This window comes from Mobula hypostoma, chromosome 6, assembly GCF_963921235.1.
Source record: "Mobula hypostoma chromosome 6, sMobHyp1.1, whole genome shotgun sequence".
NCBI lineage: Eukaryota > Metazoa > Chordata > Chondrichthyes > Myliobatiformes > Myliobatidae > Mobula > Mobula hypostoma.
In genome coordinates, this window is record NC_086102.1 from 169,912,892 (window position 1) to 169,939,427 (window position 26,536).

At 40.4% G+C, this 26,536-nt stretch overlaps 1 protein-coding gene across 4 annotated transcripts in view; it reads right to left on the bottom strand.

The window, feature by feature from the left end:
• kalrna (kalirin RhoGEF kinase a) overlaps positions 1-26,536 on the bottom strand; it is a 747,932-nt gene that overhangs the window by 245,808 nt on the left and 475,588 nt on the right. For all 4 annotated transcript variants that reach the window (XM_063052247.1, XM_063052242.1, XM_063052243.1 and 1 more), the window contains exons 26-32: positions 21,907-21,976; positions 20,994-21,083; positions 18,980-19,072; positions 16,052-16,163; positions 12,484-12,674; positions 10,842-10,943; positions 5,699-5,841 (exon numbers count right to left, since the gene is read on the bottom strand). In XM_063052247.1, coding sequence (XP_062908317.1) covers positions 5,699-5,841; positions 10,842-10,943; positions 12,484-12,674; positions 16,052-16,163; positions 18,980-19,072; positions 20,994-21,083; positions 21,907-21,976 — 801 coding nt within the window. The remainder of the gene's footprint in view (positions 1-5,698; positions 5,842-10,841; positions 10,944-12,483; positions 12,675-16,051; positions 16,164-18,979; positions 19,073-20,993; positions 21,084-21,906; positions 21,977-26,536) is intronic.

Consider the following 26,536-nt stretch of genomic DNA (forward strand, 5'->3'; position numbering starts at 1 on the left):
AATTAGAATTTGCTTCAGGGATGAACTGAGCACTGGGCAGAGTACAGACATAGAATAATACAGCACAGAAACAGGTCCATTGGCACAACTGGTCCATGTTGACCGCAGCATCCTCTCTGCAATCCCCAGATGCCTGTGTTTGGCCCATATCTCTCCTAGCCTGTCCCCTCCATGTACATATCCAAAGTTTCTTAAATATTGCAATTGTACTTGCCTCAAACCACTTCCCCTGGCAACTCATTCCAGCTACTCACGACTATCAGAGTAAAGAAGTCACTCAGGTTTCTTACATCTTTCCCCTCTTATCCTGTATCAGTGCCCTCCAGTTTTGGACCCCTCAGCCCTGGGGAAAAGTCTATGAACATCTACCTTACTCAAGTTCAAGTTCAAGTTTAGTTATCATTCGCCCATAAATAAAACAGCCAAAGAATACAGTGTCCCTCCAGGACCAAGGTACAAAACACATTACCAACAACACACAGCACACTACACTTTGCACATGGTTATGATTTCAGAAAAACATAGTCACAAAGAAAAAAGTAATCCAGCCTAAATCTCTGAGTGGTATGGCTGTAGACTGATGGTAAAGTGTCCTGCTCCAGCCTGTTCTTCCACCGAGTGAACACTGAAGGGCAGCATCAAATAAGCAGCAGAGAACAGCACCACTGGGAGGGTCCAGACCCAAACCCAATACAGACTCCAGCATGCCCACAGAGGCCACTGCTTTCTCCCACACTACCTTGCAGAGTGGGACGAGTCCTCGCCTTATCTGAGACAATGCAGTTCCCCTGAGGTTAATCTTGTCAATGAACCAGTGAACTGGACTTGCTGTATTCTATGTTACCAATGTCCAACAGGGTTTTGCGATCACAATAAAATCATCCAAGACAATCACTTGCTCCATTTGTTCGATTGCACACTATCTTGGCACAACGTATGCCACAGGTCCAGGGAACAACACAGCAATGATACACAGCAAGTCGCGCTCCATCGTTGTCGAGCAACTTGCTGATGGGACAGTCCTACACTCCCTGATGGTCTTAGTATCCAGCAGTGACACGCAATCGTAAGGAAGATGTATAGGACAATCAAACACATCTTTGACTGGACCCCGAGTGGCTGCTGTGACTGAGCGTGCCCTCATACCCCTGTTAAGTTTATAAACTACTATGAGCTGATCCTTCATTCTTCAGTGCTCCAGGGGATAAAGGTCTAGAGTGGCAACTGCTCCCTATAACTGAGGGCCTCTAACACGGACAGCATCTCTATAAATATCTTCTGCACCTGCTCCAGATTGACAATGTCTTTCCTGTATAACAGGGTGACTACAACTAGTCACAACACTCCAAGTCTGGCCTCATCAATGACTTATGTTTGCAGGGTAATGTCCCTACTCCTAAACTATGAAGGCTAGCATGCTAAATACCTTCTTCATTACCTTGTCAATCGACACCTTTAACAGTATCATTATCAAACTTGCTATTTGTATCATGTACATTCAAATCCAAAACATTTACATACATAATGAATAAAAGAGATAAGTCCCAACCCTGATCCTTGAGTCACTCCACTATCACAAACCTCTTGTTAGAGAATTGACCTTCAACCACCACCCTCCGCTTTCTACCATTGAGTCAATTCTGAATTCACCTCGTTAACTCCCTTGAATCCCATGTGACCAAGCCTTCTGATTCAATCTGCCATGTGGGACCTTCTCAAAGGCCTTACTAAAATCCATATAGACAACATCCACTGCCCTGCCTTCATCTATTCCCATAGTTACTTCTTCAAAAAACTCCAAAAGATTTATCAGACATCATCTCCTTTGCACAAATCATGCTGACTACTCTTGATTAAGTCTTGATTATCCAAGCGATGGTAGATCTTGTCCCTTAGAATTCCCTCAGAGCTTCTGTACAACTAAAGTTAGGCTCACTGGCCTGTAGTCCCTGGCCTGTTCTTGCTATCCTGGAACAATTAAACAACATTAGCCAACCTACAGACTTCTGGAACTTCGACTAGCTAATGAGTAGCAAATATTTCTACAATGCCTTGGTGATTTCTTTCCGAGCCTCCCATAAGGTACAGGGGAGCATCTGGTTGGACTCTGGGGGATTTGTCAACATGATGTGCTTCAAAGTTGCAAATACCTCCTTTCTCATAATATGCAAATGATCCAAGTCCTCACTACTTATTACTCAGTTCTTTGGCATCCATGTTATTCTCCTTAGTAACCACCTAGGAGAGACATTAAAAATCTCAGCTCTCTCCTGGAGCTCTACACCCAGGGATCCCTGACCTTCTTTAAGAGGACTTAGTCTCCTCCTTGACACAGTTTTACTGTTAATATAATTGAAGAACCTCCTGAGATTATCTTAATACATATACATATATCTCAACACCTCTTTTTTCCCCTCTTAATATCCTTCTTAAGCCTGCTTTTCAATTGTTTTATATTTGTACCCAGCTGACTAAAAGTAATATATGTTTCTTTCTCTTTCTAGAGCGTCAATATTGCTTGTCAGCCAGGGTTCACTGGACCTGGTATGTCTACCCTTCACTCGAACAAGAATATGCTACCGTTATATGAGACCTTTGTAAAAGCATCCCACTTGCCAACTGTTCCTTTGACTTTAAAAGGAGTTTCCCAGTCAACTACTGCAAGATATTGCCTAATGTCCTCAAAGTTGGCCAGGCTCCATTTCAGGACTCTAACCTGTGGACCTGTTCTATCCTTTTCCATAACGATTTCTAAACTAATCAAATTGTGGCCACTAGACCCAAAGTGCTTCCCAATTGCCACTTCTTTTGCTTGGCCCACTTTATCCCTAAGAGGAGGTCTAGAATTGCCCTGTCCTGAGTATGTTCCTTTAAGTGCAGTATTGTTTAAGGAAACTTTCTTGGAGGGACCATACTAATTCTGTCCATCTCAGCACTTTACACTCTGGGTACTTGTTTTTTTTAACACTCACAGGGTGCGCCAATATATCCTCAGATGTTTTGGTTGTTAATGTAAACAATGCATTCACTGTATGTTTAATGTACGCGTGACAAATAAACTTGAACCTTGGCCCAGTTAACACCACGTAAACTGATAGCTCCCACTGGCGCTACCCTACTACTCTCACAACTACCTGAATTTCTCAACACATCTCGTTCCCACTGATCATGGGGAAGTCTATAATTGATGAAACATTCTTACCTGTTTCTCTGCCATGCTTAAAGCATCAGTGTCCTGGAACATTCAGCCACTAGTTCACCTTTTTCTCAGCAATGATTCTGTTATAGAACCATAGAACCATAGAAACTACAGCACAGAAACAGGCCCTTTGGCCCTTCTTGGCTGTGCCGAACCATTTTCTGCCTAGTCCCACTGACCTGCACACGGACCATATCCCTCCATACACCTCCCATCCATGTATCTGTCCAATTCTTAAATGTTAAAAAAGAACCCGCATTTACCACCTCATCTGGCAGCTCATTCAATACTCCCACCACTCTCTGTGTGAAGAAGCCCCCCCTAATATTCCCTTTAAACTTATCCCCCCTCACCCTTAACCCATGTCCTCTGGTTTTTTTCTCCCCTTGCCTCAGTGGAAAAAGCCTGCTTGCATTCACTCTATCTATACCCATCATAATTTTATATACCTCTATCAAATCTCCCCTCATTCTTCTATGCTCCAGGGAATAAAGTCCTAACCTATTCAACCTTTCTCTGTAACTGAGTTTCTCAAGTCCCGGCAACATCCTTGTAAACCTTCTCTGCACTCTTTCAACCTTATTAATATCCTTACTGTAATTTGGTGACCAAAACTGAACACAATGCTCCAGATTCGGCCTCACCAATGCCTTGTACAACCTCATCATAACATTCCAGCTCTTATACTCAATACTTCGATTAATAAAGGCCAATGTACCAAAAGCTGTCTTTACGACCCTATCTACCTGTGACGACACTTTTAGGGAATTTTGTATCTGTATTCCCAGATCCCTCTGTTCCACTGCACTCCTCAGTGCCTTACCATTAACCCTGTATGTTCTACCTTGGTTTGTCCTTCCAACGTGCAATACCTCACAATTGTCAGTATTAAACTCCATCTGCCATTTTTCAGCCCATTTTTCCAGCTGGTCCAAGTCCCTCTGCAGGCTCTGAAAACCTTCCTCACTGTCTACTACACCTCCAATCTTTGTATCATCAGCAAATTTGCTGATCCAATTTACCACATTATCATCCAGATCATTGATATAGATGACAAATAACAATGGACCCAGCACTGATCCCTGTGGCACACCACTAGTCACAGGCCTCCACTCAGAGAAGCAATTTTCTACCACCACTCTCTGGCTTCTTCCATCGAACCAATGTCCAATCCAATTTACCACCTCTCCATGCATACCTAGCGACTGAATTTTCCTAACTAACCTCCCATGCGGGACCTTGTCAAAGGCCTTACTGAAGTCCATGTAGACAATATCCACTGCCTTCCCTTCATCCACTTTCCTGGTAACCTCCTCGAAAAACTCCAATAGATTGGTCAAACATGACCTACCACGCACAAAGCCATGTTGACTCTCCCTAATAAGCCCCTGTCTATCCAAATAGCCAGTATCTCTGTCCCTCTTGTACAAAGTGCCTCTACCCCAGAAGAGATACCAATGATCCAAGAACCTAAACAGCTACTCCCTGTGTCAGCTCTTCAACCACATAGTCATCTAGTCTATCTTTTTATTCCTGGCCTCGTGAGAACATGGCACCAGAAGTAAGAATCCTTGAAGTCCTGCATTTTAATTTCTTACCTCACGTCCTATACACATTCTGCAGGGCCTCATCCATTGTTCTTTTGTGTCACTTGTACCAACATGTACAATGAACTCCAGGCTGCTTCCCCTCCCCTTCAAGTATTTTCTGCAACTGCTCAGTGACACTCTTGACCCTGGCACCAAGAAAGTTACACACCATTCTGGTGTCTTTTCCGCGGCCCAAGAATTTCCTGTTTGCCCTCTCGCTATTGAATCTCCTATCACCATACCATGTCTGTTTGTACTCTTTCCCTCGGAACCTGCCAGGCAGTCACAGTGCCAGAGACCTAACTCCAATTGCTAACACCCGAAAAACATTCCCCCTAACAGCATTCACGGGGTTATATCTGTTAGTTAGGGGAATAACCACAGGGAAACCTTGCACTGACTACCTACTCTCCTCACTTCTTCTGGTGGTTACCCATTTGACTGAAGCCTGTGCCTTGAGTGTGACCATCTCGATAAAAGCCCTCAGCTTCCTGGATGATGCTGAGTGCCTCCAGATCCAGCTCTTCTTTCTTAACATGGTCTGTTAGGAGCTGCACTTGGGTGCACTCCCCACAGATGTAGTCATCAGGAGGCTATAAGGTTCACTGACTTCCCACATCATGCAGAAGGAACGTCCCATTGTCCTAACTTCTATTCCACCTAAAGTGAAAAGCCTGGAATCACTTAATGAACAACACGTGTCTCCTAGTAGGGTGAGATAAGCGGTACTGATGGTGGAAGCAGTGATGTTGAGGAAAGGTTTGAAGCATGGTGATTGTGAGATTATTGGTTCTTTCTGGATGGATTTGTTACCAGTCAAATGGATTTCTTCATTAAGTGTTTGTGAGATAAGAACTCCACAACGTTATGAAATAAAACAGCATACGGAAATAAGACAAAAATATGCTACCTTTTACTATTATTCCTTTGTTTTGCTGGGGTTTTGGGTAACTGGATAGGTTCTTTCAGAGCTCCTTTCAAGTGGATAGTTCTTTCTTGTATTACCTCCCGAATATTTTTAATCCAATCCTGTTTAGTTTCAATGTTGGAAGCCTTAAGAACAAACAGGGGATCTGGTAAGATTTTATCATTACGACAATAACATCAATAGCCAACAAAACCTCCCTCAAAATGGTGTCAACATCTGGTAACTAAGTGCACGAAGTCCCTTGAAAATTCTTGGCAAATACAGTACTGTACAAAAGGCTTAGGCACCCTGGATGTTTTATATAGTTTCAGACGACGTGGCCTGCACAGAGCCCTAAACACAATATTATTGAGGCTGTCTGGAATTAACTAGAGAGACAGAAGAAAATGAGACGGTCAAAATCTGAAGAACTGTAGCAAGTTCTCTGAGATGCTTGGAAGAACTTACCAGCTGATTTTGTTATAAAACTGCGTGACGGTGTATTTAATAAAATTGATACAGTTCTAAAGGCAATGTGTGGTCACAACAAATACGATATGGTTTAGTTTTTTACTGTTCAGCGCTCTTCATAGCAATTTTTTGATGTTTAGAAATTTCCTTTTCATTATTTTTGAAAGCATCTTCACTTTACAGATCTTTTTACTTCTGCCAAAGCCTTTTGCACGGAATTATGTATTTGAATTATTGCATGCGTATATCAGAATCACAATCAGACTTATTATCACTGAGCTATATAATGTGATACAGTAGTGTTTATTTTGCGATACAGTGCAGTCATAAAATGATTATAATTATAATGACAATATTAATAGATCATGCAAAGAAAGAAATAATGAGGTAGTATTCTAGGACTATTCAGAAATCTGATGGCGGAAGGGAAGAAGCTGTTACTAAATCATTGAGTACGGGTCTTCAGGATTCTGTACCTCCTCCCTGACAGTAATAATAAGAAGAGGTCATGTCCTGGATGGTGAATGTCTATACTGACGGATACCACCTTCCTGAGGCACCAGCTCTTGAACATGTTTTCGATATTACAGAGGGCATTGCCTGTGATGGATTTGGCTGAGTCTACAGTACTCTGCAGCCTCTTACGATCCTGTGCATTGGAGACTCCATACCAGGTTGTGATGCAGAATGCTCTCTACTGTACATCTATAGACATTTCCAGAGTCTTTGGTGACATACACCTGTGACTAATGGTGATCCACAAGGGTCAGAGTTGGGACCACTTATTTTTATGCTGTATATAAATGATTTAGATGATGGAATAAATGGCTTTGTTGCCAAGTTTGCAGCTGATATGAAGATTGGTGGAGGGGCAGGTAGTGTTGGGGAAACAGGTAGACTGTAGAAGGACTTAGACAGATTAGGAAAATGGGCAAGAGAGTGGCAAATGAAATACACTGTCGTAAAATACATGGTCATGCACTTTGATAGTAGAAATAAATGTGCAGACTATTTTCTAAGCGGGGAGAAAATTCAAAAATTTGAGATGCAAAGGGACTTGCGAGTCTTTGTGCAGAACACCCTACAGGTTAACTTGCAAGCAGAGTCGGTGGTGAGGAAGGAGAATGCAATGTTAGCATTCATTTCAAGAGGTGTAGAATACAAAAGCAGGGATGTGATGCTGAGGCTTTATAAGGCACTGGTGAGGCCTCACCTTGAGAACTGTGAACAGTTCTGGGCTCCTCATCTTAAGAAAAGATGTGCTGGCATTGGAGAGGGTTCAGAGGAGGCTCACAAGGATGATTCTGGGAATGAAAGGGTTATTATATGAGGAACGTTTGTTGGCTGTAGGCCTCTACTTGCTGGAATTTAGAAGGATGAGGGGAGATCTCATTGAAACCTTTCTAATGTTGAAAGGCCCAGACAGAATAGATGTGGAAAGGATGTTTCCTATGTGGGGGAGCCTACCACAAGAGGGCACAGCATCAGGATAGAAGGGCATCCATTTAAAACAGAGATGTGGAGAAATTTCTTTAGCCAGAGGGTGGTGAATTTGTGGAATTTGTTACCACAGGCAGCTGTGGAGGCCAGGTCGTTGGGTCTATTTAAGGCAAACTTTGATCAGTTCTTGATTGGACATGGCATCAAAGGTTACGGGGAGAAGGCCGTGGAGTGGGGCTGAGGAGGAGGATAAAGGATCAGCCATAATTGAACGGTGGAGCAGAATTGATGGGTAAATGGCCTAAATCTGCTCCTATGTTTTATGGTCTTATACCAAATTTCTTCAAATTGCTAAGTACAGCCATTGGTTCACCTTCTTCATGAGAGCATCAATGGGTTGGTCCCAGGACAGATCCTCTGAGATGTTGACACCTAGGAACTTAAAAATGGCCACTCTTTCCATTGCTGACTCCTCAATGAGGACAGGTACAGATTCTCCCACATTCTCCTCAGGTCCACTGATCGAGTATTAAAAGCAGCTTTGATCAGTCAGAGTTAGACTGGAGATTTTGAGGCTTAAACCAAAAAATGCAGGTAGAGTTTATTTCCCCTTCTTCACATTTGTTCAGTTAGAACAGTCGAGATGCCAAGCAGGATAGCTGAATGCTCCTCTTGTGGATGTGGGAAAGCAGGGAGACCTCCAGTGTCCCTAACAACTATACCTGCGAGGTGCATCCAACTGCAGCTTCTAACAATCCGTGTTAAGGAGTTGGAGCTAGACCCGGATAAACTCTGGATCATTTGGGAGGCTGAGGGCGTGATGGATCGGACATATAGAGAGGTAGTTACACCCAAGGTGGAGGACACAGAAAACTGGGTGAGAATCGGGAGGGTGAAAGGGGTTCAACAGGCTGTGCAGAGCACCCCTGTGGCCGTCCTCCTCAACAACAGGCATATCACTGTGGATACTGTTTGGGAGGGGGGAGATGACCTAGCAGAGGAAACTCACAGCGGTCGGGTCTCTGGCTCTGTAACTTAGAAGGGAGGAGGGGAGAAGAGACAGGCTGTGGTGATAGGGGATGTGTCTGTGAGGGGGATAGAAAGAAGGTTCTGTGGGTGAAAACGAGATTCCTGGATAGAACGTTGCCTCCCGAGTGCCAGGGTTTGAGACAGCTCGGATCAAGTCCTCAGCATTCTAAAATGGGAGGGTGAAAGGGTGAACAGCCAGAAGTTGTGGTCCATGTAGGTACCAATGGCACGGGTAGGACGAGTGATGTGGTTCTGTGAAGGGAGTTCAGGGAGTTAGGTGCTAAGTTAAAGGGCAGGACCACCACCAGGGTTGTGAACTCAGGATTGTTACCCATGCCATGTGCTAGTGAGGCCAGAACTAGGAATATTATATAGTTTAACACATGGCTAAGGAGTTGGTGGAGGAAGGAAAGCATTAGATTTTTGGATCATTGGGCTCTGTCCTAGTTCTATACAGAGAGATGGTTTGCATCTGAACTGGAAGGGGACTAATGTCCCAGCAGGAAGGTTTGCTAATGCTGCACGGTGGGGTTTAAACTACAGTTGCAGGGGATGGGAACCAGAGTGCTAGAAAAGATAGTGGAGAGATTGTGGAGACAGATGTTGTTAAGACCTCAGACAAAGTCAGGAATCAAAAGGCTGAGCATGGTGCAACTAGTGTCCTGAGCTGTGTATACTTCAATGCAAGAAGTATCGTAGGAAAGGCGGATGTGCTCAGGGCATGGATCAACTCATGGAATTATGATATTGTAGCCATTAGTGAGATTTGGTTGCAGGAGGGGCAGGACTGGCAGCTCAGTTTCTGGGGTTCCGTTGTTTTATATGTGACAGAGGAGGAGGAAATAAAGGAGGAGAGTGGAATTACAAGTCAGGGAAAATGTTATGACAGTGTTCTGTCAAGACAGACTGGAGAACTCGTCTACTGAGGTGTTATGGATGGAACTGAGAAAAAAGAAAGATATGACCACATTATGGGGCTATATTACAGACCACCCAACAGTCCAAGGAATTTAGAAGAAGAAATTTGTAGAAAGATTGTCTGTGACTAGTAGGTGCCGCAGAGATCGGTACCTGGTCCTTTGCTGCCTGTCAACAATCAACAATCTGGATGATAATGTGGTTAACTAGATCAGCAAATTTGCAGATGACACTAAAACTGGGGTTGTAGTGGACAGCGAGGAAGGCTATCATTCATGGCTTGCAGATGGATCTTCATCAGCTGGAAAATGGGCTGAAAAATGGCAGATTGAATTTAATACAGACATGCGAGATGTTGCACTTTGGTAGGACCAACCAGGGTAGGTCTTACACAATGAACGGTAGGGCATTGAGGAGTGTGGTAGAACAAAGGGATCTGGGAATACAAGTACATAATTCATTGGATTATTGTCACAGGTAGATAGAGTTGTAAAGAAAATTTTGGTGCATTGGCCTTCAAAAATCAAGTATTGAGTTCAGGAGATGGGATGTTATGTTGAAGTTATATAAGACATTGGTAAGGCCTAATTTGGAGTAATGTGTGCAGTTTTGGTTGCCTACTTATAGAAAAGATGTAAATAAGGTTGAAAAAGTACAGAGAAAAATTACAAGGTTGTTGCTGGTTCTGGAGGACCTGAGTTATAAGGGAAGATTGAATAGGTTAGGACGTTATTCCTTAGAATGTAGATAGGAGATTTGATATAGAACATTATGAGGGGTATAGATAGGGTAAATGCAGCAGACTATTTCCACTGAGGTTGGGTGGGACTACAACCAGAGGTCATGGGTTAAGAGTGAAAGGTGATCTGTTTAAGGGGAATATGATAGGAAACTTCTTCATTCAGAGAGTCATGTGGAATGAGCTGCTAGCACAAGTGGTGGTTGTGAATTTGATTTCAGCATTTAAGGGCAGTTTTGATAGATACATGGATAATAGGGGTATGGAGGGCTATGCTCCCAGTGTAGGCAGGGTAAGTGGTTTTGGTATAGACTTGCAGAAGGGCTGTACTACTCAATGACTCTATGACACCATGAAAGCAGCCTATTATATGTTACACTTTTCCACTTTTCACATGGTTTGACAGGCAGCCAACCAAAATAGAACAATTACTTTAAGGTGAATCATCCTTACTTTTAAAAATAATAAATAATTGTTTCTTTCTGAATAGTACAGATGATGAAGTACCCTATATCTATTCATCCAAAACAAAATCAGAAAGGAGTTTACCTTAAGGACAGTCTTGTTATCTGAGGAAGGTGTTCGGCCCACCCACAAAGCAAATTTGCAGGGATCACCTTCAACGTGCTCTGTTACCCCCAACTCTGATGTCTGGAAATTGAAGATAGAAGAATGTATCCAAGTAAGCAATAATATAAATTGAAAACAGTAACTTACTGAATACACCTTTGGGTCAGAATGGAAATAAATTACAATATCATTAACCAGAAACACGTGCACTGCTGTGACCCAGCACTGCTTGCTGTGCAATTTTGATGGTTCTGCTCCTGGAGTTTTTGCTACATTAAAGACATTTTATAGAACTTGTTTAACAGGCCACAGCAATTTTTGCATATTTAACAAATAGCTTGCAAGTTTCACAATAGTTAATTCCAAGTGTTAAGATCACGAGGTGTTATTTTTATACCTTAGTGCAGTCAAACATTTGACCTTGGTGGCATTCCCTCAGGTTAAGCATGGCTGTTGGCAATCATGATTAACATTTAATTATTAATTTTTTTTGTACAATATTTTATTGCTCTAGCTTGGAGGTACAGAAAGTGATTTATGCTGCTGTATATTATTCAACTTGATTTATTTGATTATGAGCTTGCCTTATCAAGAGACTTAGAAGAGGCTGTTTCATACATATGTTTATAATGAAACAAAGGGCTGTTTTGTCTTAGGGGACCCAGGGGAAAGTAATAGGCAGGTGAGAAGAAGTAAAAGGTCAGAGTGGGGAATAGAGGAAGGGGAGGGGGATGGAAATTGTTTACTGGAAGGAGAAATCAATATTTATGCCATCAGGTTGGAGGCTACCCTGACAGAATATAAGGTGTTGCTCCTCCACCCTGAGGGTGGCCTCATCTTGGCAAAAGAAGAGGTCATGGACCAACATGTCAGAATGGGAATGGGAATCAGAATTAAAGTGTTTGTCCATTTATGACAGATGCCACGGAGGTACTCGATGAAGTAGTTTCCCAATTTACGATAGATCTCACCGACGTAGAGGAGTCTGTACTGGGAGCACCAGACACAATAGATGACACTAGTAGATTTGCAGGTGAAGTTTTGCCTCACCTGGATGGACTGTCTGGGGCCCTGAGTGGAGGTGTATGGGCAGATGTAACACTTAGGCTGTGCCCCCCTTCTTTCTCAGCCCTGACGAAGGGTCGCGGCCCGAAACAGTGACTGCCTGTTCATTTCCACAGATGCTGCCTGACCTGCTGAGTTCCTCCAGCATTTTGTGTGAGTTGCTCTGGAGTGCTAGAATCTGCAGATTTTCTTGTGTTTATTAAAAACAAACCTCAGCAGATCAATGGTGAGAATTTAACGCTTCAGTCGTGGATCCTTCGTTAAAATGGAAGATTATCTTAGATCAAAAAATGACCGGCGATGAGAAAAGGAATATGCAAACACTTAAAGAATATACAATGTATTATGAAACACTTAAATGGATTACATCAAATGGTTGTAATATTGGTATCCACATTGAAGTTTGTTTATAAAATCTGTTTCCACATTAGAAAGAGATTTCTGAAACAGTTTCCAGAATGTTTATGTTAATGCACATTTCCTGCTCATAACTTCACTGAATTCATTTCAAGTGATAATTAAAGGAAATTGTTTTAGTGTAAAGAACAACACTCACCAGTAACTTGTGTTTGTAAACATATTTGCTATGTCCTGAGGAGTCCTTGATCTCTTTGCTGAAAACCAAGGCTAATTCAAAGAGGAACAAGTGTCGTTCCCGTCCTTTCCGAATGAGTGACTTGGGGTCCCACACTTGGAAGGTGTCCTGAAGGATCAGCTCACCCTGAACATCGAAGTTTTCATCAAATCCTGGGTATAGATGAAATATAAGTATCATTGCACATAGATGGCAACATTTACAAATGATTTCTGTGAAGCTTTAATAATGAATATTGACTTCTGAAATGTACTGCCTAAGAATGTGGTTGAAGCAGCAATTTATGCATCTGAACAAACACAAAACACAGTGGACTACTGATCAAGTTTTGGAAAATGGGATTAGTATAGATAGGTTGAAGATGCAGGGTGGAGATACGTTTCTACCAAAGGAGGTGTAAGGCACTCTTTCCCTCAGCTTGCTTGCAGGTCACCCTTGGACAAAGTGTAGCACCTGCTTAGCCCCCCTGATCTGGGTCATGTGAAGCCATGGGAGCAGATGGTGGATGGTCGTATGAGCAGCTGGTGCATGTCACAAGTCCAGGTTATGACTTGCCAGGCAGAAAATCTCTGAAGAGTGTTGATAATGGCTGGAGTCACTCATCTTGTAAAGACACTGCCCAGAAGAAGGGAATGGCAAACCACTTCTGTAGAAAACATTGTCAAGAACAATCATGATCACATGGTCACCATGATCACCTATGTGATATGACATGGCACATAATGATAATAATGACAAATATGTTGGCATGGACTAGGTGTAGGCATGATTCACCTATTACACAAGATGTTCTGTGTGTGTGTGTGTGTGTGTGTGTATGTGTGTGTGTGTGTGTCTGTGTGTGTGGCTGTGTATGTCTGTGTAAGTGTGTGTATGTGTGTGCATGTGTGTGTAAGTGTGTGTCTGTGTGTAAGTGTGTGTCTGTGTATGTGTGTGTGTGTGGGTGCGTCTGCGTGTGTGTGCATAACAGAAAAATGACTTCTTGTTCAAATAGCATTTGAAAAGACAAATTAGATTCTTTAAGAACATCCCTATCAAGATAATCTGACAAGATTTTGTCATGTACTACTGATAGTGCATTTGTTTAATTCAGTGAGCAGCTGGATCATGCACTTGGGAAAGATTTGCGTACAGTTTTCCCACCAGTGTTGTTCTAGCTGTCTCTGAGGGGATGTCATAAGGCCATTCTACTTTGGTTAACGTTTCCACTCCCAATTACTATCCAGTGTCACTTGTGCAAATTGGATCAGACACTGCTGCAGCTATAGTTTTTTTTCATTTCCATGTACTGTAATGGAATTGCTATTTAGAAGAGGGGTGGAACAAACCCAGGTTTTAGGAAATGAAGGAGAGGAATGAAACCAAGCAGAAAAAGCAAGAAATGATATTGTGGGAATGATAAAAAGAGCAGGAGAAAATCCTGCATCACCATAGGCTACGAACTGCAGAAGGAGAAAGTCTGGTTAATATTTAAAGGGCAGACACTTAAAAGTCTTTGAAAATACGAGTATTGATGGAAATGCTATGACTATGACCATTTCTCCTTTCATTCTAAGGTCAATGTGCCCTTTCAATCTTGACTGAAAATGAGTTGCCAAGTGATGTTTTCATAATGTCGGTCAGGCAGCTGTGACGCAACTCCTCTACTCTCACTGATTCTATTCTCCGGCCAGAAAGGAGTCAAATGTTTCTAATGTGAATTATAATCCTTTGACAGGTTTGTCTGGGCAGAAACGGAAACAGTTTATATCCTCTATATTTGTACATGCAACCAATATCAAGATGATCACAGATTCGTTGTTATCTCTTAATAAAAAGGAAACTTACTAGAAATAGGGTCAAACATAATAACCCCATTGATAATATTTGAGCTAGATTTTATATTTTGCTTTGAGCTCAGCACTTAGGTGGTCTGAATGTATTTGAAATGAACATTTTGGAAAGCTGCAGTGTCATGACAAACAGTGATTAAAAGTTATCTCATGCCAACAAAAACAAAATCACCTACTTTCACCTGCATGATAGTTTTCAACAATACTGATTGTGATAGGAACCAGTTAAAATTATGATCCTGGTATGTTACATAAAAAGTAGCTGACTGAATTTGGATAGACATTTTCAGAATAATATTTTATTTTATAGTCATCATGCATAATTCAAAATCCCAAATGTAAGATGGCAGCAATCAGAGAATTATTTGAAACTTTAAAAACGATGTTTTCATGAACCAGTTGTCCTATTTTAATACATTGCCAAGTTGTTGTCTCCAAATTGACCTGAGTAAGCATATTTTCTGCAAAGAAAATTAATCCTGAATGAAGATTGACAGTAAGATTAATTGAAAGTTTGGGTTTGTGAAGTATTGGTTTAATTCTGGGTGTCATAAGACTAGGAATTGGTTAATTAGAAAAATAGCAGCCAAAATGTGACAAATTTAAAATGTTGTCAATGCAACATACAGTAGGGCTGCATCTTAAGATCTGCTGAAACAGAGATAGAACAGGGATTGAAGCAGTGTCCAGTCCTCTTCAAGGGGAACAGTTTATTCATTTAAGTGTTTTGCAGAGACTGCGCCACATATAGAACTGTGCAAAAGTCTGCGGCACCCTAGATTTCAGAAGGTATGGTTTCCACAGGGCCCCAATCTGATCATCCAGGCTGCCTGGGACCATCTGGAGAGACAGAAGAAAGTAAGACAGCCAAAGTCTGCAGAAGAACTTTGGCAAGTTCTCCAAGATGTTTGGGACAACCTACCAGCTGACTTTCTTATAAAACTGCATGACAGTGTACCTAAGGGTATTTAGAAACTTTTCATTTCATTATCTTAGAAAGCATCTTCACGTTATAGATTTGTTATAGATGTGTCTAAGACTTTCACAGTACTATATATTTACATATCTAAAATGCATATTGTTTATGCCATTTCTTAGAGTATGTTCCAATATTTTAGTCATTAGTAAAACATACGTTGTTATATATTTCAGTTTTTAGATAGATGAGTGCCTCTACATTGCTGTCATAAAGATTAAATGGACGAACATTTAATTACAATTGTTAGTTGAAATGCGAAGTCATTAGGCACCTCACCTGGTACCTCATTAATTTTACTCAAACTTCCAAGGATATTAATCAAAGTCATTTGCTTCAACTTGCCCTATTAATGAAATACAATGATGAATCATGTTCAGAATTAAAGGTAGCTACTGTATTTAACAAAACACGATCCTCTTTATTGCACCGATGAAATTTTGATTAACATGCACCATGCAATTCTGAACATGCAGTGAAACCAGAGGTGGAGACTACCTCCAGTTAAATAGATAAGCCTGATAGTTTATATCAAGAATATGTCTCAAATCAAAATCATATTACTGCAGTAGATGGGCTATAAAATTACAAGATAATTTGCAGACCTGAAGAAAGAGCACAAGTTAAAAGGCTCTGCATGACTACAAATTGTTAATGGTAACCAAGGATATAATGTGTCTCAGTTGTTTGGGAACTAGTATAAAGACTTTGATTTTTTTACCTTCCAACATGCTGACATGCATTGCATCGTTAGCTTTCTTGGGTACGCTTAGCATTACTTCAAGACCATCTTTTAATTCCCCTTTGCCTTCTTCACAGCAGGTTAAAAGTTCCTATTGACAGAAACATTAGAATGCTACAAATCAAATTAAAAACAATTCAGCATTTAATGACTTCATATCCAAAACATTTCCTTCCCATTCAATTCATTCAAAGCAATCATATTACAAATGTTTCAATAAACTAACCAAAATCAGTAAACTCCCGTACATTACGTACAGAGGAAAATGAGTTAATACTTAGCAGTCAAGTTTATTTTTAAAATTTATGTGAAATGCACAGTACATCAGCTCTCATTTACTGCTTATCCCAGATTACAACATGAATTGGGAATGGACAGTAATTATTGAATCCTATATCCTGCAAGAATATACATCTTTTCCATTTCCAGTTTAATTTATTTATTGAGATACAACACAGAAAATGCCCTTCTGGCCTTTCAAGCCACGTTGCGCAGCAACCCCTGATTTAACTCTCGGGAGGAAATCAGAGCGCCTGAAGGAAACCGATGGGGGTCACAGGAGGAATATACAAACTCCTTATAGACAGTGGCGGGAATTGATTCTGGGTCATTAGTACTGTAAAGCATTGTGCTACCATGCCAGAGATGGGGTTCTCCTACATTTTAGTCAAGTTTTTTCCAGGCTGCACTGAACCTTGGTATTTTTCTTGTCTCTTGGAAGTTAAGTCTATTTTCCTATGAATTCCATCGAGACCATGGTTATAAAAACCATATGAAACTGACAACCAATGTTCAAAAGAAAACAACCTGTGCAAATACAAAACTAATAATAGATAAATAATACTGACAACACTAATTGTAGAATCCTTGAAAGTGAATCCATTGGTTGTGGAATCAATTCGGAACTGAGTTGAGTGATTCGGGAGCCTGATGATTGAAGAATAGTAACTGTTCCTAAACCTGGTGGTGTGGGACCTAAGGCTTCTGTACCTTCTTCCTGATGGAGGCATGGAGAAGTGAGCATGGCCTGAATGGTGGGGGTCCTTGATGATGGATGCTGCTTTCTTGTGGCAGTGCTCTTTGTAGACGACCTCAATGGCAGGGAATGCTTTTCCTGTGATGGACTGGGCTGATTCCACCACTTTTTATAGGCTTTTGTGTTCTTGGGCATTGGTGTTTCTCTACCAAGCTGTGATACAAGCAGTCAGGATGCTCTCCACTGTGAATCTACAGAAGTTTGTTAAAGATTTAGATGCCATGCCAAATCTACGCAAACTTCTAAGAAAGTAGAGGCATTATTGTGCCTTCTTTGTAATGGCAGATGGAGTTCAACCCAGATAAGTGTGAGGTGGTTCATTTTGGTAGGTCAAATATGATGGCAGAATGTAGCATAAATGGCAAGACTCTTGGCAGTGTGGAGAAGGATCAGAGGGATATTGGGGTACGAGTTGATAGGACACTCAAAGCTGCTGCGCAGGTTGACTCTGTGGTTAAGAAGACATACGGTGCATTGGCCATCATCAACTGTGGGATTGAGTTTAAGAGCTGAGAGGTAATGTTGCAGCTATATAGGACCCTGGTCAGACCCCACTTGGAGAACTGTGCTCAGTTCTGGTCACCTCACTACAGGAAGGATGTGGAAACCATAGAAAGGGTGCAGAGAAGATTTACAAGGATGTTGCCTGGATTGGGGAGCATGCCTTATGAGAATAGGTTGAGTGAACTTGGCCTTTTCTCCTTGGAGCGACGGAGGATGAGAGGTGACCTGATAGAGGTGTACAAGATGATGAGAGGCATTGATCGTGTGGATAGTCAGAGGCTTTTTCCCAGGGCTGAAATGGCTAACACAGGAGGGCATAGTTTTAAGGTGCTTGGAAGTAGGTACAGAGAAGATGTCAGAGGTAAGTTTTTTTACGCAGAGAGTGGTGAGCGCGTGGAATGGGCTGCCAGCGGTGGTGGTGGAGGCGGAAACGATCGGGTCCTTTAAGAGACTCCTGGATAGGTACATGAAACTTAGAAAAATAAAAGGCTATGGGTAAGCCTAGGTGATTTCTAAGGTAAGGACATGTTCAGCACAGCTTTTTGGGTCAAAGGGCCTGTATTGTGCTGTAGGTTTTCTCTGTTTCTATGTTTCTACTTACATGCTGGTCCCAGGGCATATCCTTTGGTATGATAATGCCAAGCATTTTAAATTACTGAACCTCTCTGTTATATTTTGTAACTTCAAAACGTAAAACTAATTGAAAGAAAAATATGGGGCTGGGGATAACTTGTGTATGTTTGGCTTTTACTTTCAGTGAGGTGCACACATATGACACGGTGATGTAATGACGTATGCCATTCACATACTTTTACATACAAGTTGTAATGGATTATGTAAACAAAAAAGAATGCTTAATCAAACAATATATCATGCTCTCCACCTGCAATCCCCTAATGAGGATTGACTCATGGAACTTTGATTCCTTCTTCCTGTAATCAATAATCAGCTCTTTGGTTTTGCTGACATTGAGGAAGAGGTTGTTGGCCAGTGGCATTATTGAAGTCTTAAAGTTATTTCAGAACATTGTCAGTTTGGTACACGGCGAGGCCGAAAAGACAGGGAGATCAGGATACCATGCAATACTGAATAAAAGCACAAAACAGGCTATGTAATGCTTAATAACATAGTGCAGCTGCACCGTGAGATCTGCATCTATAAAAACATACATTTTAAAATATTTTAATACAGGAAGGGCTTCAGCCTGAAACATCAACTGTACTCTTTTCCATAGATGCTGCCTGGCCTGCTGAGTTCCTCCAGCATTTTGCGTGTGTTGCTTGGATTTTCAGCAACTGCACATTTACTCTTGTTTCTGTCGACTTTGAGAGTTACAGCTTGAGGGAGATATAGAGAACGTTTCATACCTTCAGTAGCAGCTGGTACTTTGTGATTCTCTGAACAGGTTTAATCAGATAGGATGAGATTGAATTGGCCAGACCGTGCCTTTGTTGAATTTCCTACAAAGAATATATTAAAGACTAGAATGACTCCAAATATTAAATTTAAGTTGCTGAACAAATGTATCAATTTGTTATAAAAATATGCTTTTTTTTAAAACTCAAAAAGACAATCAAAGGGAGATTGTGGCCAGGAAGTACATTGTTAAGTTGTATGCAGTGGAATTAACCTAACACCAATCATGAAATACATTTCTGAAAATTGCGTGTTTAGTATATCACCATCCTTTTACAGATGTTAATCAACACATTAATTGGAGTGCAATGTAATTTTCTAATATGAACATGTAATTTATGAATGGCTCAGTCACCATGTAATATTAGGCTTCACCCACTGCGTAAAAACCTGCTCTTGTGTTTCTTAAAGGCCTTGTACCTACTGGGGCAGCAACTGGATGGTTGACAGTGAAAAGTCTCTTTATTCTTCCAGGATGATTTCAGAATCATCTTTATTTAAGGTAAGCTTCTTTTCATTTTCTCTTGTTTATACTGACGGCCCCAACCACCACCACCCTCAAGCCAGTTGTCTACCTCCAAAGGAAAGATGTCTGCCTTGAAGACGTGCAGATGCCTGCACTGTCTTTGGCCACTTCTTTCTCATATTGGAAAATCTGCCGAAAGCTACCCATAATTTAAGGTCATGCTCTGTGCATGAATTTGTGTATGTTCACTTGAACCAGGCTCACTCTCACTACCCTCTCCACTCAGAGGGTGGTGAATGTGTGAAACAATCTGCCAGAGCAAGTGGTGGATGCAATTCCGATTTCAGCTTTTAAGGGAAGCTTGAGTAGGTACAAGGATGGGAGGGGTCTGGAGAGCAATGGTCCAGGTGCATGACTAGGCAGTTTAAATTGTTCAGCACAGACTAGATGGGCCAAAGGGCTTGTTTCCGTGCTGTAGCTTTCTATGACTCTAGGCCTGAAAATCCCAGTTCCTATGCATACAGTGCATGAAGGTTTGCACTTATTCAATGTGACAATTTCAGACATTGGAGAATTTATAGGCGAGAAGCTTTAAAATCAGTAAAGCTTTATTAAAAAGTCAAAATATAAACTTTCTTTCTCTGACTGTCAATTTTAAAGGTAGCATTTATTGCTTTTATACTAAAACAATAAATACATTACCAGATTTCAACAGTTGAAAAATCACTGTCACAGATAAAGTACATGGTTTCAGCTTTTTACAATTAATATCAGTAACTTGGATGAAAGGATCATGCTTAATATATCTGGTTTGCTGATAATCTAGTGCTAAGTGGTAGTATGAGTTCTGCTGTCAATACAAAGAAGCTCCAGGGGATATAGAAAGGCTAAAATGTAACATGTCTTTTTCATGGAGACAGACTGGTATCAAATGAAAATAATTGAGAAAAATAGAAATACATCCAGAATAAAATACATTGCAAATTGTATGAAATTTTAGCTTTTTATTTTGTTTTCTAAAATGGACAAAATGCTTCAGGTGACACTTCTACAGAGGAAATACTTTGTGAATTAGCTTCAATGTGCGGGAATATTTTTAAACTTTAGCATTTCTGATAAATGGGAAAGGGATTGAGCCAGAAATTGCAGAAACAGTTAAAATACAAGAATTGGCAAAATCTTATAAAACGCAAACACAAAAGCTTAACTTCACTTTATTTTCACTTGAACTGAAACAAGAAAAGTGATTCATAACTGTAAAGTTCTATCATGTATGTCATGAGAGGAAGCTCTTATGAACATTCATAAACATTTCTGCATTTTGAATTCTTAATAGATGTTTGAATAAAATCTTTCTTAGATAATGAATGATAATTAAAATATAAATTACCATTGACATCACTATTTAAAATTTTGCATAATATTTAACTCTACTAGATTTATCTTTTTTATTTGCAAAAAAAAACAAGAGCAGACAGTAAAAAATACAATCTACTTACATCAAAAAATGTCCCTGCATGCTCTAAAATTAACTGGCTGGAGTCAGGTTTATTTTTGCAGTATGTGACATACATTTGGAATTTGTCTGCCTGTGCAGAGAGAAAACAAACAATAAATTAGATCCCAGTAAGAAGAAAAAAACAATATAACAGTAGGGCTTTCGTACTTAGTGTGTTGAGAGAAAGACAAATCAATTTAACTTCTACTTAATTTGCCCACCACTGGCTACAAATGTGATTCATTTAAATCCTGCTAATTTATGAAAGTTGCAATCATTGTGTGATTGCCAAAGCATCACTCAACAGCAGTCCTAAAGTTTTACTTGTTTCTGAACATAGGCCAACGTCAAGTAACAATAATTTCAAAAAATAAAACAACTTCAAGATAAGCGCAAAATGCAATCTGCAAAATGATTAGAATCCCATTCTGTTTATCAGACCTGGACTTTCAAATGGACTATTGTGAATTCATACTGTCATTGACATCAAATAACACGTGTTTTTCTATTTTAAGGTATCTGACAACAGAAGCAGGGCATCCTATGAAAGCAATCTCTATATTTTTAGCATTTCAGCATAACTTATGAAAAGCGGTATTGGCCAATACCTTTCATAAATGAAAACCAAATGCTTATTGTTAATTTGTTACCATTGATGAACAATAGCCTCAACTGTCTGAAACTCCTGGAAGCATCTGAAAGCTTTTACATTAAGAAACAACATTTGTAGAAACCCTATGGTTGAGACTTAAAAAATAATCATCTATGTGAATTATATGAGCTGAAAGTCTTTGAACCACTTCTAATCAGTGAAATTGAAATCAGAGTTAACACTACATTCCTTCAAATGTTAAAAGCTGCCTGAGATGAATGAACTTGTATTTTTGATGATGAGGCAAAAATGTATCACTCACCCACGTGACAAAACAATGGCCTACGTCTTCTGGCAACTGCTCATACTTCTCCAGTTCTTTCAGAAAGGTACTGAAATAAATACACAGTATGAATTATATACATAGTACATTGCTGTATTGCTCCGCCGTTCTGCTTCTGTGCTGTTTGTTTATAATTTTAGAGTACTAACTTATCTTGTCAGAGGGACTATTGTATAAAAGATTTATCAGGCCCTCCACTGGTTGAGTCGACCATGGATGTTGGGTCCTAGCTTTCTTCATGATGCGCAAGCCAGGGCAGTAGGATATGGAGAGTAAGCCGTTGCCCATGCAGTAGTCTCCTCCTCTCCATGCAGCTGATGAACCCCGAGGAACGGCAGAGACCAATACAGTTTGCACCAGCAGTGTCGTAGGAGTTGACGGTCAAGGTCTTAGTGACTCCAGCTCAGGATTTTTCCCTTAGAGTTTACTCCTAAACCTTCCCCATGAATGGGTGTAGCCATAAGGCAGTGGAGGTTTGAGATCAGAGTTTTCCTTCTTCTAGATGAGCTGCCAAACTCGGCTGCCCAAAGTGATTGGTTTTAAGGTGCCAGTAACTCGCCTTTGCCCCTTTTCCTGTCAATAGAAATGGTTCTGCTGGACTTAGTAGTTCAGCCACAAATGAATGCCAAGAGCTGTCCTTAGGTGTTAGAAGCAATTTGAAATGTAGGCCATTGGAGCATTTAATAGGCAGTATGAGCTTATTCCCACTACCTCCCCAGCTCTGATGACCTCAAGGAACCAAAAGATCTATAAACCTTGATTAATTGGCATTTTCAAGAAGCCAGTTTATTGGAACTGAAGGGGAGTTTCCAAGGTGATGACACAACCTTTCAGCACAAATCTTATTATGAATTGCAAGAGAAATTGGATCAAGCAGATTAGCTTTTATATAAACTTGGAAACAGAAATACTACTTATAAGTTTAAAAATTGCTTCTTTGTAAATGGAAACACACAGCCCTAAAGTAGATTACTTTGTGCCTATTTTATCAGAATAAATCTGGCATTAAAGGACTCAACATGATACATGCCCTCACACAGCATTTCTCGTGTTCAGCTTTCCATATTGACCAAGATTCTTCCACAGGCATCCCACGGATAAATCTGCTTTTATTTGGTTTTAAATCCATTGCATATATAAACTGGGTGTTTAATGCTTGTTTTAGGCGTCTTTGTGATTTAACCAACACTGGATGACAGTTTCTCTTAAGCACTGAGCAACTAAACCAGTTATCTTTAAGAACACCACTGGAGCCTGTCATCTGAAAGATGAATTTAAAAATGTTTTCATTTGCATGATTGCGAAGCAACAAAACACAGATCTGCTCCATTGTCACTATATTATAAACTTATCACTTCAAAGTCCTTTCCCACCACCAACAGCAATTCCCATTGAACTGTCATGTGGCCTTTCATATTACTTTGATCATTATTTCCCATCATCTACCTGGCCCTGGAAGCACTGGAATTGACCTTTGCGTGCTAGAACTATGCCAAATGAAGTCATAGAGTTATATCCCTGGCCATGTCATAGAGACTTTTATGTGTGGCTTTCAGACATAGAAGCCTTAGATCCCACACCACCAGATTTAGGAACTGTTATTACCCTACTGAACTGGCATGGATAACTTTACTCGCCAAAACTCTGAATGATTCTATGTCCTACAGATTCTTTACAGCTCATGTTCTCAGTGTCATTTTTTACATGCACAATTTCTTTACTTCCCTGGAAATGTTTGCAAGAAAATGAATCTCCAGATAGTATAAGAATTTTCAAGATTCGGCACAGTGGGGCTAGAAAGTTTGTGAACCTTGTAAAATTTTCTCTATTTCTGCATAAATATGACCTAAAAATGTGACCAGATCTTCGTGTTAGTTCTAAAATCAGATAAAGAGAACCCTATAAAATAAATAACACAAAAAAAGTTATATTTGTTCATTTTTTATTGAGAAATACTACATGTATTGTTGGAAAAAATAGGTGAACCTTTGCTTTCAGGAACTGGTGTGATCCCCTCGTACAGTAATTACTTCAACACAATGTTTCTGGTAACTGTTGATCAGTCCTGCACATTGGCTGGGAGGAATTTTAGGCCATTTGTCCTGACAAAACTGCTTCAAATCTGGGATGTTGGTGGGCTTCCTTGCATGAACTACTTGCTTCAGGTCCTTCCACAACATTTCTATAAGATTAAGATCAGGAGTTTGACTCAGCCATTCTAAAACACAAATTTTCTTCCTTTTAAAGCATTCCGTTGTTGATTTACTCTTGTCTTTTGGATCATTGTCTTGTTGCATTATTAAAATTCTATTAAGCTTCAGGTGATGGACTGCTAACCTGACACTCTCCTGTAAAATGTCTTGATACAATTTTGACTTCATTGTTCCCTTAAGATGTCCAGGCTCTGAGGCAGCTAAGCAGCCCCAAACCATGATGCTCCTTCCAACGTGCTTCACAATTGGGATGAGGTTTCTGTGTTGGTGTGCAGTTCCCTTTTTCCTCCAAACATAGTGGTGTGCATTTCTGCCTAAAAGTTAATTTTTTTTCTCTTCTGTCGACAGAACATTGTTCCAGAAATATAGAACATCCATGTGGTCTTCTGTAAACCTGAGATGTGCAGCAATGTTTTTTTCATGAAGAGCAGTGGTTTCCTCCGTGGAGTCCTTCTACGAACTCTACTCTTGTTCAGTGTTTTTGTTATAGTGGACACATGACCTGACACTTTAGCAAGTTTTAGAGATTTCTGCTGGTCTTTCGCTGCACCCTTGGGTTCTTTTTCACCTCCTTCAGCATTGCATATTGTGTTCTTGATATGATCTTTGCAGCGCACCCACTCCTGGGGAGAGTATCAGCAGTACTGAGTTTCTTCCATTTGTAGACAATTTCTCTTATTGTGGACTGATGAAGTCTCAGGTCTTTGGAGCCACACACATCAAAGTTGCTGGTGATCACAGCAGGCCAGGCAGCATCTCTAGGAAGAGGTACAGTCGACGTTTTGGGCTGAGACACTTCATCAAGACTTTGGAAATGCTTTTGTAGCTGTTTCCAGCTTCGTGCATCTCTAAACTTCTTCTAAAGTGCTCTGAAAGTTGTTTTGATCGAGGCATGGTGCACATAAACAGATCTTTCTTGAGGACAGCAGGCTCTGTCAGTAACCCGCCTTTGTCTGTCTGTTTTATAGGGCAGGGCACCTCTACAACCAAAATCTCCAATCTCATATCATTGATTGGAACACCTGACTCCAAATAGCTTTTGTAGAAGGCATTACTTACTTTTTCCAACAAATACATGTAATATTGGAGAATTTTTCTCAATAAATAAATGAACAAGTATATTTTTTTCTGTTATTTATTTAATTGGGTTATCTAGTTTTCCGACTTATGTGAAGATCTGATCACATTTAGGTTATATTTATGCAGAAATAGAGAAAATTCTACAGGGTTCATATCATTTTCAGTGGGGTTCTTGTTGCTGTGATTCACTGGTATTACTTTCATGAGACAAGGCACTGAGTATTGGCCAATTCTAATTCTCTAACTCGAAGTCATGAGGCTAATTACAATGACTGTTCCATTACCCTGGTGAAAATCAGGTGACAGAGCACAAAATGCCGGAGGAACTCTGCAGGCCAAGCAGCATCTATGGAATAAAGTACTTTCAACATTTCAGGTCGAGACATCAACTGTACATTTTTCCATAGATGCTGCCTGGCCTGCTGAGTTCCTCCAGCATTTTGTGTGTGTTGCTTGGATTTCCAGCATCTGCAGATTTTCACTTGTTTGTGACAGAGCACAACTCAGGTTTGCATAGCCAAGCTTCTTTCAACATAAATTTGCTAAGACTTGAGGTCAGTTCGGTGACAGTGGAGTATTTGCTGGTTCTGGAATATGTGCTAAAGTTCAGCTCAGAAGAGTGATAGGGTGTTTATTTAAAATATGTGGAGAATTTTAATGACTTTGAATATAGAAAGGAGCACAGAGTAACAGCAGACTAAACCATACAGGTTAGCTCAAAGTTTGACTTTTTAGATGAGTCACAGAAATAGCTGACATTGAATATTTCTTCCAAACAAACTCCCTTTTTAACTGACCTACTAGGGAGGCACACATTTGAAAAACAAAACATAGATATTGGGAATGAAAAACTCAGCAATTTGGTCTGCTTCTGTGGAAATGGCAACAGCTTGGGGTCTATAACATCCAATTCTGACAAAGGGTTGCAGACTCAGAATTTTCCAGCATTTTCTGTGCTGTAATCAGGCAGGAATATATCTATTTCTACCATAGAGGTGGAAGTAGATGTATTTCCATAAGGCTAAGTATGTATTCTGCTCCAGGCTTCATGTCAATGGGCTCTGCTCTGTGCTGAATTGAGGCTGAGCCTGAGCCCTGCTCTGGGCTTCATGTTTGTGGACTGACTGTCATTCTGAATGCTATTTGCTCACTTTTATTATTTGCAGAATTATTTTTTTCTATCCGCACATTGGATGATTGATGGTCTTTTCTTTTTTATGGGAACATTTGAGTTTCTTTGTTTTGTGGCTTGCTAGAGTTGCCAACTTTCTCACTCCCAGATAAGGGTCAAAATGAGCAGTCAAGTACGGGACACT